At 39.5% G+C, this 15613-nt stretch overlaps 1 protein-coding gene across 4 annotated transcripts in view; it reads left to right on the plus strand.

Moving 5' to 3' along the window:
- LOC138090328 (complement factor H-related protein 5-like) overlaps positions 1 to 15613 on the plus strand; it is a 28436-nt gene that overhangs the window by 9136 nt on the left and 3687 nt on the right. The window contains exons 5-11 of one of the 4 annotated variants that reach the window (XM_068985818.1): positions 2003 to 2179; positions 3632 to 3808; positions 5048 to 5230; positions 5352 to 5531; positions 9316 to 9492; positions 12235 to 12417; positions 15131 to 15313. In XM_068985818.1, coding sequence (XP_068841919.1) covers positions 2003 to 2179; positions 3632 to 3808; positions 5048 to 5230; positions 5352 to 5531; positions 9316 to 9492; positions 12235 to 12417; positions 15131 to 15313 — 1260 coding nt within the window. The remainder of the gene's footprint in view (positions 1 to 2002; positions 2180 to 3631; positions 3809 to 5047; positions 5231 to 5351; positions 5532 to 9315; positions 9493 to 12234; positions 12418 to 15130; positions 15314 to 15613) is intronic. The other 3 variants (XM_068985819.1, XM_068985820.1, XM_068985821.1) reach the window with 3 other exon arrangements.

Here is a 15613-nt window from a genome sequence, read left to right on the forward strand (position 1 = left end):
AGCATCAATTCTTCGACCCTCAGCCATCTTCACAGTCCAACTCTCACATCCATACATGACTACTGGAAAAACCATAGCCTTGACTAGACGGACCTTAGTCAGCAAAGTAATGTCTCTGCTTTTGAATATGCTATCTAGGTTGCTCATAACTTTTGATCATTTTTGTGAATGATCAGCCAGGGATAAAGAAGCAGACAACACAGGGGCCATTTTTCACTTATTTATGTAACAGTGATTTTTAGAGAATTTGATAATGAAGAAAAGAATGTGCAAGTAAATACAGTTTTTACTTTTTAGTAATTATATCAGAAGAACAAGTTACCACTGGCTGCTCCTCTTCTTTAAACATGTACTTAACTTTTAGAAATTGGATACATCAAAGCAACAAAATAATGGAATAAACTGGAGCTAATTACAAAAACGACACTGATGCTAGTAAATGTAAAAATTGAAGTTTAAAAACTTAAAGTTTCAAAATTATTAGGTGAAATTATTTCAAGGTGTTTGAAGTCAGGAAAGTGGGTTAGTGATTGGAAGGGGTCATAGAAGACTTTGAAAATGTGAGTAATACTCTCTTTTTCCACCTGGAGGATAATTATAGAGGTGTGTTGATTTTGTAATAATTTTCTGAATTTACACTGCTTACATTCTTCTACAAGCTTTTTCTACTTCAGTAAGTTCATTAGAACATGGTATTAGAAGACAGTTTCCCAGGAACAGTTTCACATCGCTGGTGGTCCAGGCTTTCTGAACAAAGACCACTGGCAGACTTGGGTAAAGGATAATTAAACAGCAGAGACACCTTGGAAGTCAGAAGCAGTGTGTACGTCCAGCAAGATTTAGGGACATCTCTCCAGGGTTATTTGCTGACATTCCAGAGTAGTAAAAACCTAGGGACCTTCCTCTCTCTCCTGAGGGGAAGAGATCAGTATACCAATTGCCATATAAGAACTGGTCTCATAATTTTGAGGCTCCTTCCCTATGGACTTCTGTGGTGGCTCAGACGGTAACGCGTCTGATGACAATGAGGGAGACCCTGGTTCGACCCCTGGGTCAGGAAGATCCTCTGGAGAAGGAAATGGCACCCCACTCCAGTACTCTTGCCTGGAAAATCCCATGGATGGAGGAGTCTGGTGGGCTATAGTTCATGGGGTTGCAAAGAGTCAGACACGACTGAGAGACTTCACTTTCACTTTCATTAGAATATATACGATAGCTGATAGAACTACATATATACGTGCTAAGTTGCTTCAGTCATATCCGACTCTTTGGGACCCTAGGGACTGTAGCCTACAAGGTACCTCTGTCCATGGGATTCTCCAGGCAAGATTACTGGAGTGGGTTGCCATGCCCTCTCCCAGGGGATCTTCCTGCCCCAGAAATCAAACCAGTGTCTCAGTCTCCAATATTAGCAGGCAGGTTCTTTACCACTAGCACCAACTGGGAAGCCCATATATATATATATTTACAATCATTATATATTATTTATATATTTGTATATAATATATAAGATATATATTATATAATACATAATATAATAGAAAATATATACTATATATTTTAAAGAAAAACTTACCCGGAAATAGATATATAAGGAAAATGTAACTAAAACCAATTTTTATTAAATTATTATTACTGGTGATTTCTATTAGGACATTTATTTATCAGAACCCAATCCAGTACTCTTGCCTGGAAAATCCCACGGACGGAGAAGCCTGGTAGACTGCAGTCCATGGGGTCGCTAGGAGTAGGGCACAACTGAGCGACTTCACTTTCACTTTCATGCACTGGAGAAGGAAATGGCAACCCACTCCAGTGTTCTTGCCTGGAGAATCCCAGGGACAGAGGTGCTTGGTGGGCTGCCGTCTATGGGGTTGCACAGAGTCGGACACGACGGAAGCGACTTAGCAGCAGTAGCAGCAGCAGTGATCATTAAAGGTCAGTGTTGGTTTGTTGTGTGCTTGGAAGTAGAAATAAAATTTTGATTTTTAATTTGCCCCAGAGTCCTGTGACAGGCCAGTATTAGTGAATGCCAGAGTCAAGAGTGATGTCACATGGTTTCAGCTCAATGACACGCTGAACTACGAATGCCACGCTGGCTATGAAAACCAAGATGGACGCACCACAGACTCCATAGTGTGTGGTAAAGACGGCTGGTCCCATTTGCCCACATGCCGTGGTAAGAACTTGCTTCTCTAGAAAATAAAAACAATGATGGATAGGTTTCTTTTCAGTAGGCTTTCTAGAAAGAGTTTCCCTGATATCTCAGCTGGTAAAGAATCCACCCACAATGTGGGAGACCTGGGTTTGATCCCTGGGTTGGGAAGATCCCCTGGAGAAGGGAAGTCTACCCACTCCAGTATTCTGGCCTGGAGAATCCCATGGACTGGAATGGAATGGAGAATTCCATTAAATTGACAATAACAATGCATGAAACTGGGTAGATTAAATAATATTTCTGAGATTACTTAATTAGAAGATATTCCACTATACTTTCTTGATGTGTGCCTGATCTATTGAGAGTGCTTGTTTTGTTTTGATTGTCATTTATATTTTTACATGTGAATTTCAATATAGAATCTTATAAATGAACCGTTAATAATAGAAGGTTAAAAGAGAAAGCCACACACATATATTCATTTATATATCCATTTCTAATTGAATCAGAAGGTATTCACAATGGTTTAGTTTTTACATACATGTAGGTTGACCTGAAATAAATGGACATCAGTTATTTTTCCAGCAATGAGTTTATTTGGGATCAGCAGAGAATTTCAACTTGGCATCTGCAACCATGAAGAGTCACATGCAAGTCCCTGCATGGCAAGAGAAGGAGAATTTTTTTATGGAGAAGAAAAGGAAGTGGGGGGGCTGTGTAGACCGTGGCTTTTCATTGGCTGAGCCCTTACAGGAAAGAAGAGCCTCTCTTCTTCCTGTTGGGATCAGCTATCTTCGTGGAGCATGAGAAACTTCTGGTCTCCTGGCTTTATTGAATTGAGGTTTCTGTGAATATTTAACAAGTAGTACAGTATTTTACATTTTGCAGGGTATAATGGAAAGACTCAGAAAACCTAGAGGCAACTTAGCCACGTGTTTTTGAGAAAGTTTTGATATTTAGTTCCTTATTCATAAAATTAAGAATTGCATTTTAATGTCCATCCTGCTTAAAATGTATCAGATAGTTTTATTCAGGCATTCCAGCTATCTACTTTTTAAACATAATTATCATCTTTTATGTGAAAGTGTAGTGAAATACGTTATATTTTAATTTTTATTTCTCAAAAGATGGATTTTCATGTCCTTTGACTGAACATTATTCTTATTCTATAAGTAAATTATAAAAGTTAAGTTTTTATTATTAACTAAACAAGTAAATATTAATAATTTATAAGTAACTTCTCAGAACTTGTCTATAACAATCCTGAAGAGACTCTTATACAAAATTTTACCTGGATGCTCAACTGACTAGTTTTTCCAACACATACTTGCTGAATATAAATCTTTTAAAAGGCAAGAATATATGCTGCTCTGTGTGTGAAGCTCCCTGAATCTTTTTTTACATTGAAAATGTTAACTTCATTTTTGCAATGATTATTTCACATGTATTCATTTACTTTAATTCTACTTTTAGAAATAGAATGTCATCTTCCATTTTTAGAAGCAAATGTAGATGTTTATCCAAAGCAAGAAAAATACAAAGTTGGAGATGTGCTGAAATTTTCCTGCAGACAAAGACTTAAAAGAGTTGGGCCGGATTCAGTTCAATGCTACCAATTTGGATGGTCACCTAATTTTCCAACATGCAAAGGTCAATGTTTATTTTAGCATTGATGAAATAAGAATTAGATTTTTATATTAAATCCATGTATTTTATTGGCTCTTGTATTTATAATCTGACAAACTGCAAAAAATGCAGAAGGAGGAGGGGCGATAGACTATGTAATTGAGTTGCATAGCTTGTTTATAAATTATTTTTGTCAAGGGGTAATTCTACCTAGTGTTTTGAAATATATAAAGGGATTTTAAAGATCAAAATATTGTAGCTGAGGTGAAGAAGTGCTAGTGTTTTTTCTCCTTAGTGTTGTTAAAAATATAATTTAAAAAATATTACTTGGCCCTTGTTATATTTTTATTAAGAGAATAATCAAATCATTGTAAAAATGGTTTACTCGATATAAAACAATGACAATTTGTGACTTGCTTCAGATGACATTATTTTCATCAAGTTTTTGATCAAATTATTTTAGTGTTTATGCTGCTGTTTAATTGCTAAGTCATGTCTGACTCTTTGCAACCCCATTACTGTAGCCCACCAGGCTCCTATGTCCATCAGATTCCCCAGGCAGGAATACTGGAGTGGGTTGTCATTTCCTTCTCCAGGGGAATCCTCCTGACCCAGAGATCAAACCCACGTCTCCTGCTTGGCAGGCGAATTCTTAAGCACTGAGCCATCCTGGAAGCCCAGGTGTTTATAAATATGTCATAAAGTGTACGTGTGTATCATACCATGTACTTGATATTTAGGTAACAGCCTGGTTCTATAATAAATCACTTGCAATATATTGGTATTTGAGGACAACCAGGATATTTGGATATAGAAAGAATGAAAGATTATAGTAAACACTATTGCTAGTTTGAAGAAATATAATAAGATATTTTATAAATGTAAGTAAATGTCCTTATTTCTTATATAGGGATTCTGAAGAATTTAGAAGTAAAATCTCACTGTTTATAATTTATGTTAAATGACTTCACAAAAAATTAAGCTCAGCAAACTGTGCAGAATGTAACATTTATATATCTAGGTGATCAGTATATGTGTTCATTATGCATTTTTCTTTAATTTATTCAGAATTATTCTTACTAAAAACTCAAAATTTGAGAAAGAGAATAGCCAATACCCTATATACACTGTAAAAACAAACCTGAAAAAAATAAGAACATGGTATAAATGTAATTTAGTTCTAGATCAAACAAAATCGGAACTCCATAACTTGCAATATTTAAGACTATTTAAGCATTATTTACACTGTTTATTTTGTGTTAGGGCAAGTGCGATCCTGTGGTCAACCTCCTCAACTGCCCAATGGCAAACCGAAACACGTAAAACAAGAAAAATACGAGCACAGTGAAATGGTGGAATACGATTGCAGCCCTAACTTTGTAATGAAGGGGCCTAAGAAAATACAATGTATGGATGGAGAATGGACAACCCTGCCCACATGTGTTGGTAAATAGATGTTCATGTTTAAACAGGACAGTTACTTCTACTTTGTCTGTATGTATAAATACATATGTAAAAAGAGAAAATATTTTAAAGGTAAAGCATATTTTTCATGACATTTTTTTAGAACCGGGGAAAGCGTGTAGATTTATGCCTCAGCTTGAGAATGGCTATAGCCAGCCCTCTGTCCCTCCCTATCGACATGGAGTTTCAGTGGTGTTAAGTTGCAGAAATGCATATACAATGATTGGGAATACTACAGTTACATGTATTGATGGAATATGGACCGAGCTTCCTAAGTGTGTTGGTGAGTATATGTTTCTCCATTTTACATTTGATTGTTTATAACTTTTTAAAATCAATAAATATATTTATACCAGCACATGCTGGTGCCCACCAGATATTAAATTATTAGGATGTAAGACACTTATTGCTTGCTGTTAATTACTTAATAAACTGAATGGTTAAGGATTTCCTTTGATCTACGAATATTGTGCAAAATTACTGAGACACTTAGTATCTGTGTATCAAGAACATTTGCAACCTCTGCTTCAGATGAATTCCAGACTGCTTTTTCCAGCTATCTTCTGCTCCATCCCACCTTCACCACGTGATGAAGCTATGCAGACGGATTGCTTTTTTAAGCTTCTGGAAAGCCATGCTTTCTTTCTTTCTTTTTTTTTTTTTTTTAAGAAAACAACAGAGTACCTTGAAAAGCATAGTAGTACAGTTTGCATGCAGGGGTTGGCATCGCGTGGACAGATAAGAACAGTTACTGAGTGGAGGAAGGCAAGGGCTTGGGAGATGGTAGAGGCGAAGAGGATTGGCTGAATAAATGACAGCGCGTCTGTACAGCAGGATACTGTCTTACATAAACTAGAGTAGAACTTTAAACTGTGACTCCGCAATGCAATGTAACAATAGATATAAGGGTACATAAGTCCCCTACATACGAACCTTCCAGTTGCAAACTTTCAAAGCCATGTTTTCTGAAAACTCTGGGCCTCTCCTCCCTCTTTACTCTTTTCCTGGGATGTTTTTCTCCATTTTAATCACATGTAAAATGGAGATCACCTTCAAGACTCAACTCAAAATTCTCTCACCTGTGAAATCTTTCCTGGTTCATTTTCCTCTACCCACAGTCTCATCCTGAAACTCCAGTAGAGTGATAGAGCTTCTCCACTGTGCTATCTGCCTGTACATTTATTGTATAACGTTTATTCCATGTCTTGTACCTAAGACACTTGTCTTCCTGTTTAGATTGTAAAGTACCAGAATAGCAGAGCCCATGTGCGTGGACCCAGAGCCTAATTCAGAGCCTTGGTAACCACGTCAGTTTGCGTAGATTTAAAGCATTTTTAGATTATGTGTCAGTAATTCGTTCGCAATAGCTTTTGGTTGGCATTGCAAAGGCTGCTCCTCTAGGGTGTGGTCCATGTGGTGCTAGCCTTCTTTCTTACATCACACCCCTGCACCCTCCTTTCTGTTAGTCTAGGCTTTCTCAGAGACACAGGGAGGCTGTAAATCTTTACTTGACCTTTTAGCTGAGTACATCAACCTGTGCATTCAGGTCTTATGTTAAGCTTCTACATATGTTTTATAGATTTCTCATTAATACCATTTTCTGCATAAGTTTCTTCACTAGTCTCTTTGAGGTTTTATTGGTAAATAGGACCTTTTATTTGAATCATTATACTATTATATGCAAGATAATAACAGATTTTTTAATGTCAATTTTCTTTCCAGCAACCTTGCTGGATTCCCATATTAGTTCCCAGAATAAATTTGGATTTTTTTATTTCTATAAATGGGCTTCCAAGGTGGTGCTAGTGGTAAAGAATTCACATGCCAATGACTTAAGAGACACTAATTCAATCCGTTGGTCAGGAAGATCCCTTGGAGAAGGAAATAGCAACCCACCCCAGTATTCTTCCTGGGAAATCCCATGGACAGAGGAGCCTGGAGGGCTACAGTCCATAGGGTTAAGGTTGCAAAGGGTCGGACACAGCTGAGCATCTGAACATTTCTATAAATAATTACTATCTGATCTTTTTTTATTTCATTGCATCAGCCTGGAAAATACCTCTGTTTGGACCCAAAATAATAATTATGTAGCCTGAGTTATACCCACTCCAGTGTTCTTGCCTGGAGAATCCCAGGGACGGAGGAGCCTGGTGGGCTGCTGTCTATGGGGTCGCACAGAGTTGGACACAACTGAAGCGACTTAGCAGCAGCATCAGCAGCAGCCTGAGTTATAGTACATTGTGGGGTGTTTGGAGTCTCCTCTTAGAGAGAGACCAGGACCCAGGCCTCATCTCTGCTCTTCCTGTTTTCCCAATTCCCTTAACTCTATCCCAGATTTTCAGTTTAGCTTGCTTATGTGTTTCCTCCACAGAAGCCATGAGCTTTATTCTAAGTTTTTCTTTTGTCTGTCTGCTCTCTTCCCTTGCATCCCAGCAGTCTCTGGACTTTCAGCTACAATGCCTAAGTGTTTGCCAGTTTTTTCCTGACAAAGTCAGTTGCTCAGTAGTGTCTGACTCTTTGTGACCCCAAGAACTGTAGCCTGCCAGTCTCCTCTGTCCATGGAATTTCCCAGACAAGAACACCGGAGTGGGTTGCCATTTCCTCCTCCAGGGGATCTTCCCGACCCAGGGACTGAACCCAAGTCTCCTGCATTGCTGATGGACTCTTTACCGCTGAGCCACAGGGAAGCCCAGCAAAGTCAGATCCTGGCCTCCTTGGTTCCATTTCCAGCAATCTCAGTATAGTAAAGTCTTTACTTTTGAACTTTAAAGACTAGCAGATTCTCCGTTGCTGCTCTTTCAGATTCTAAAGTAGATCACCGAGGCCACTCCTTCCCCATCTCCTTGGCTTTTGGATCATCAACTGGCCCCCTTACTCCTGGGGATGAAAACTCCCGGGGTTAGCTGCTGAACCCCTTTGAGTCTGGCAGCCTGGTCACTGGCCCTCCGTGATGACCCCCTGAGAGGAGCTGTCTCCCACCCCCAGGAAGGTGTAAACTGTATGCGCTCACGGTCACCAATCATGTAGAAGCGGGACACAGACCTCCAATCAGCAGCATCACTTGGGGTCCATTTAAAGTAGGAATTAATGGAGAAAAATTAATGGAGAATTAATTGGAGAAGGAAATGGCAACCCACTCCAGTGTTCTTGCCTGGAGAATCCCAGGGATGGCAGAGCCTGGTGGGCTGCCGTCTGTGGGGTCGCACAGAGTCGGACACGACTGAAGCGACTTAGCAGCAGCAGCAGCAATGGAGAAAAAGGACTTATCAGCAGAGAAGAAGCAGAACCCTCCATGTTTCATTATTCCGTCCTTTGACACACGAAGGGGAAGGTCCCATAGCAATCTATGTATCTGCGGACAAAAGCAGGGGAAGTGTAATACTAAAAACCGCCTCCACAAGCAAGAGACCTTTTGGAAGTGCCTGTTTTGAGGGTCCACAGGGGAGGGCTGGCGTGTGGCAGTCCATGGGGTTGAAAAGAGTCAGACACGACTTGGTGCCTGAACAACAAAGTGTTATATTAGGGAAGTTCTCCCCAGCACATGCGCTGACTTACTGACTCTGGGTCTTTGCTAAGCTTCCGAAATGTGGGAGTAATTGAACCTCAAGGGACATCCAGATTTCTCTCTCTTTTAATACGATACTGCTACAGACTTATTCGTGCATCACCTCTTTTTATTACTTAATGCTTTGAAAATATTTCTTCAGCATGATTTGGTGGGTACCTTTTCTTGCCTTTAAGCGTTAGGCTGAATGTAGCTACATGAGGACTGACCTTCAGTCAAACCCCTGGACCTAAGCAGCCCATCTTGCACTCTCATTTCCCAAGACTTTCTGATCCATTTTTTTGTCATTCAAACACAGGCTACAGTTTTTTGCTTTCTTTTACTTTTTTTGACAGCACAGCCTACCTCATGCAATGAAATGAAGAATAATTTCATAGGATGATACGTAAATGCATCAAGCATAATTTAATGATATCATAAATACTTCAGATATTTTATTGAAATGTTGCTTAGTTTCTGTTTAATAGTCTTACTGTGTACGGATGTCTTCCTTTTTTAATAGCAACAAACCGACTTAAGAGGTGTGAAAAACCAAGGTTTTATGTAAGAGGACAGTTAAGTTCATACATGCGTGAATTTAATCACAATGCCAGAGTAAGTTACAAATGTGCTGGGAAGAGTACATACGTACAGACAGTCTGCATCAACGGGAAGTGGGACCCTGAACCAGACTGCCTCGGTAAGAGTCGTTCGAAAGACTTCGCAGATCCTTTGCTTCTTCACCAGAAAAATGCTCTTGAAATTAACATGCTTTTAAATTAAATTATTTACTGTGATATATAACCATAAAATTGGAAGGTAGTTAGAAACTGCTCATAACCATGGACAGAGGAGCCTGGCAGGTGCTTAGAGAAGGTAACTGGTGGCCAGTTTTTCTACATACCAATATTATACTCATTGATGATTACGGAATAAAGAAAATTTGAAACGTAGGACAGACTAAGAAAATTTACCACTTAAAGACTCATTTCGAAAGAGATCATATCAAATATACATGATGGAATACTAACTCCTAACGGAAGAGTATAATGGCTGGGACTTAGCTAGTGGTGCAGTGGTCAAGACTTTGCTTTCCAATGCTGAGAATATGGGTTCCTAACCTGGTCCAGGATCTAAGATCCCGCATGCCTCAGGGCCAAGAAACCAAAACATAAAACAGAAGCAATATTGTAACAAATTCAGTAAAAACCTTAAAAACTTTCTGGGTATGATGACATTAGAAATTGTGAAAGAGAAAAATATTTGAATATATAATTAAATTTAAATAATGATTTTAAGAAGATAAGTTAACTATAATTTGTCTAAAACAACTAAAAATTTTCATTTTTATTAAATATTTTATTTTTCAACATATTTTTATTTTTTTATATTAGGAAGTGACTATTGTTCTGAGAGTTTCAAGAACTTGTTATATGCCTGTGGAATGTTTACTTAAATTAACCAGCTATACACAGTTCACTGTTACATTCCCAGTATTAAGACTCTATGGATCAGTTTCATAACCACAAAGAAGTAATATTTAAAAGTAATAATGAAATTGACCTCCTCTTCTATCTTTCATTTTGTGAAATAATTCACTTCCAAATAAACTAATGGAATAGAATTTAAAATACTAAGAAGTGTATTATAATTATAAAACATACAGTAAAACCTATGAGATGCACAATAACCAAAACTTAGAGTGACATCCAGAGCCTTCAATGCATAATTTTTAGGAAAAAAATAAAGTTGTGTGTGTGTGTGTGTGTGTGTGTGTATATATACACATTAAATAAATATATAGCTAGGGGAAAACATACATTCCGGATATTAAGAAGAGAAAGGAATAATAAAAGTAAAGGCAGAAGGAAGTGAATGAAATAGAATATTTTATTTACAGTTGATTCCTTAAGTAAAACTAATTCTTGAAAAGATTAAGCAGACCTGTCTAACCAAATTTACTCTAATTAAAAAGAATGGTGAGAAGTCTGAAAAAAGTATTCTGCAACCAAAAAAGTAGATGAAAATACAAATTTAGGGAAATAGGAGAATACCATTTTTTAAAGTAAAGAAATTTAGGGACTTCCCTGGTGATCCAGTGGTTAAGAGTCTGCACTTTCACTGCTGAGGGCAAAGGTTCAAATCTCTGGCTGGGGAACTAAGATCCTGTAAGCTACGTGGTGCAGTAAAAAAAAAAAAACAAAAACCCTTTTTTGCAGAGAAGCATCACTTGACAGCAGCCTGTGCCCTGGGGGTGGGATGCGCCAAAGCAGGGCACCCCCGCAAGTCTTGGTCAGGAGGTGGGCCTGCAGCTCTAACCACAGTGCTCCGGCGTGAAGGTGACCATTTGAACTGTTTCCCTAAGAACAAGTCCACTGACCAAAAAAGAGTTAATTCCTACTCAGACAGAGGCATTCTAACCACATCCACCAGCAGGCACTGTTCTGTTTAGAAGAAAATGCAGATTATGAAAATGCAGATTTTGACCCTCCCTCCCATCTCCCTCCCCACACCCCACCCCTCTAGGTTGTTACAGAGCCCCTGTTTGAGTTCCTTGAGTCAGACAGCAAATTCCCACTGGCTATCTATTTTGCATATGGTATTTATTGCAAGTCTCCGTGTTACAAACTCCATACATCTCTAGAGGGAGGTTCAAGAGAGAGGGGACGTATGTATACCTATGGCTGATTCATATTGATGTTGGCAGAAACCAACAGAATTCTTTAAACAATTATCCTTCAATTAAAAAATAAATGTAAAATAAAAATAAAAGAATAGGTGGTCAAGGGAAGCCTTGGCTGGTTCTGTCATTACTGTTGCTATTTAAATATTTTTTTTTGTTCTAACATGTTTGAATCACATGCACATAACTTTTTTGAATCATGTGGGTTAGCTAGAAAAAATTGCAAGGGTTAATTTGAAAAATTATTCAAGAGTACTGACAGCACAGTGAGTAGGGGCACCTGAGAAATTTTAAATCAATTATTATAACACAGACGCGCTTTTTAAACCAAAAACTATGTTAATATAAAATACAGGTATTACCATAGCACAGTATATGTTGTTGTAGTTTAGGTGCCAAGTCGTGTTTGACTCTTTGCGACCCCATGGACTGTAGCCCACCAGCCTCCTCTGTCCATGGGATACTCCAGGCAAGAATACTGGATTGGGTTGTCATACCCTCACAGAGGATCTTCCTGACCCAGGGATCGAACCCAAATCTCCTTCACTGGCAGGCAGATTCTTAAACCACTGAGCCACCAGGGAAGCCCAGCGTTGTATACACTATATGTATATATATATATATGTATGTGTATGTGTATGTATGCAGAGAAAGAGAGAGAGAGAGTTAGTTATTGGATGTCCCATTACACTGAAATGTCATCTTGTTGAGCTGTTTTTCCTTAGCTTTTATTAATCAAACAATGCAATTTTTTTGTAGGAAAAAAGATACAACTGTGCCCACCTCCACCTCAGATTCCTAATGCTCAGAACATGCTAACCACAGTGAATTATCAGGAAGGAGAAAAGGTCACTGTTCTCTGTAAAGAAAATTATGCATTTCTGGAAGCAAAAGAACTTGTGTGCAAAAGTGGACAGTGGCAGTCCTTACCACGCTGTGTAGGTCAGTATTTGTTTCTAAATAATATTGTTTGAAAAGAGATAAATCTTTAGATAAATCTTTGCTTTATCTAAAGAACAGGAAAAAAACTTATGACCTATTTATTACACAATATTCTGAAGCATTAAATTGTCATCTAGTTACCCAATTCTGCCCATGTTTTAAACTGTTTCTCTGAGATGTATCTCCAACAGTGACCAGAGAAGAAACGGGTTTGAGACCTTCACTGGAAACTCGATTCTATTCATTAGAATTATTCAACATCCAGCGTTAAGATGTAGAGCGGGCAATCTGAGAGTAGTCAAGGCTGGGGTCTGAATTTGGTAATTGCTGCTGGAGAGCTGATATGAAAGCTTTGGGATGGGCTGGGAACACATGAAGAGTTTACATATCTAAACAGGAGAGAAAGAGGTGGGCAAAGAGGAGCAGCCAAACGAGGTTGCAGGAGATAAACCAGGGAAGGTTGCTAAAATAATTCCAGGACCCAATTGCAATGTGGGGGTGCTACCCCTCGTTCTACAAGCAAGTGCCCTACAATTGGACTCAGTTCTGACACTGTCTACCCAGAGACAGCCTTGGATCTCACAAGCTAAGGACCCAGTCTTACAAGACTGCTCCCTGAGGCCCCAGTTCAGATGCCGGTTGCATGTCCAGGATGTGACCTGTGCTTCTGACCAACCAGGTATAGATGTTTTCCGTGACCCTCTCCTTGGGTTCCGTTACTTTGCTGGAGCGTCTCACCACACTCAGAAGCAGTCTACTCACTAGATCACCATTTATTATAAAAGAGGACACCTCGGGAACAGCCAGATGAAAGCTATGCTCAGGACAAAGTGTGGGGAAGGGTGCAGAGCTGCCATGCCCCCTCCAGGCGTGGCTTTTCCTGCATCTTCCCACAGGAAGCCCTGTGGACCCTGTCTTTTGGGGAGTTATGGAAGCTTCAGTACGTTGGCACCATTGATCACATCTGTGGCCATGGGTGATGGATTTGACCTCCAGCCCCTCTGCCCTCCCTGCAGGTCAGGGTGGGACTGAAAGTTTCAGCCTTCACATGGCGGTTCTCCTGGCAACCAGCGCATCCTTGTGTTATCAAAGGGCTTTCCAAAAATCGCCTCATTGACGGAACAAAAGGCACTTTGATTGCTTTCCATCTTTAGGAGATTCCAAGGGTTTCCAGAGCTCTGTGCAAGAAGCAGGAGTCAGACCAAGTGTTTGCTTCTTTTTAGAAATCACACCACCACAACTGGTGTCCCAGAAGCAATGCCAATGGTATAAGTTAAAAAAAAAAACAAACTTATTTTAAAATGTTATTTGACAGGAAGGCAAACATTTCAAAGACTGCTTAGAACTAGGCAAGATGCCTGAGAATTGAACAGTGGATTTAACAAAGAGCCCAGCCCGGTGCTCTGTGATGACCTAGAGCGGTGGGTTGCGGGGAAGGGAGGCTCAAGAAGGAGGCGATATGTGTATCATCATGGCCGATTTGCGTTGTCTGGCAGAAACCAGCACAACATTGTAAAGCAATTTTCTTCCAATTAAAAGATTTTCACTAGGAGGAAGGGAAGTAAATGGAGATGGAGATGAAAAAGCAACAACAGCAGTGGATTTAGCTACCTGAAAATCATCGATAACTTTGCTTTCATCTGATGAAGCTGTGACTTTTTCAGTGCATTTCTATGCTGATTACAGATTCAGCAGAGGAGACACTGGTGACACAGCAGAAAGAGGACAATTCATGGGGCAGGGCCTTTGCTGGTGTAGAGGATATAGAATCCAAAGTCCACGTGGAGTTGGTTTGAGAAAAGAGCAGGGACAAGAAATGAAACAGGAGAGAGAACAAATTATTTGCGATCAGCTGTCTGAGTCGGTCCCTCCGTATCTGTACCTTCTGTGACCGTGTAGGGAGATCACTCAGTACCATGGAACTTATTCCAGCCGATCTTAACGTGAGTTCTTAACGTGAGTTGAAACGTGATGGACAGAGAAAGAGGCCCATGCTATTATTTGGAGTTAAAAAAGTAAACACCGAAGAGTATGCCTACAAGTCATTTTAGTAAAATTAAAAGTTCATAACCATAACTGATAGCTCCATGTTGTTTGCATAACAGTAACAGTTGCCCCAGAGAATAAAAATGGGAAGGGAGTTACTTATTTTTACCTTTCCTCTGTAATTAAACATTTGTATGGGGAAAGGTGAAATAGACCAGAGGTTTATTCACTAGTCCATCAGGCTTTAAATAAAAACAGTTTTAAATACTTATATAACCTTATATATGGGCTTCCCAGTGGCTCAGCGGTAAAGAATCCGCCTGTGATGCAGGAGATACGGGCTCGGTCCCTGGGTCAGGAAGATCCCCCAGAGGAGGGCTTGGCAACACACTCCAGTATTCTTGCCTGGAGAATCCCATGGACAGAGCCTGGCGGGCTATGGTCCATTGGGTTGCAAACTGTCGGACACGACTGTAGAGACTGACCACACAAGCATGCCCTGATGTATGCTTAATACTCATTTTGTGTGTGTTTTATTTTAGAGTGAAAGAAAGCATTATAGTTGTATTCCAGTTACCAGGTTGCATGATAGAAATTTTATAATGAGCTATTTGGACTCTCGAACATCATGTAAATAAGATATTGAAGATATGATATATGGAACTCACATTATTCCATTTATACTGCAATACTAATTTTTTTTTAACACTTGCATGTCATCTTCCAGAGTCTGCACAATATTGTGGGCCGCCTCCGCCTATTGACAATGGAGACATCACCTCCTTCCCCTTATCAGCATACCCTCCAGGGTCGGTGGTCCAGTACCGCTGCCAATCTTTCTATGAGCTCCGGGGAAACCTGACTGTGACGTGCAGAAATGGACAGTGGTCAGAACCACCCACATGCATTGGTGAGTTCTTCATATTTTCCTGGAGTCTGAAACTTGATGTTTATAGAATTTTCATGGACTAATTTTGTAGGATAATTTTTACTTAAATTTCATTCAGCCAAAAACTTGTTAACAAGTGTAGGTATATAACTGAACATTTTTTAAAAAATCTGCTTTATTTAAAGCAGAGTGGAAAAAAAGTTTCTTTAAATGATAAATCAGGACTTTCCTGGTGGTACAGTGGATAAGAATCTGCCTGCCGATGCAGGGGACATGAGTTCGAGCCCTGATCCGGGGAGATTCCACATGCTGAGGAACAAC

This window comes from Capricornis sumatraensis, chromosome 14, assembly GCF_032405125.1.
Source record: "Capricornis sumatraensis isolate serow.1 chromosome 14, serow.2, whole genome shotgun sequence".
NCBI classification, from domain to species: Eukaryota; Metazoa; Chordata; class Mammalia; order Artiodactyla; family Bovidae; genus Capricornis; species Capricornis sumatraensis.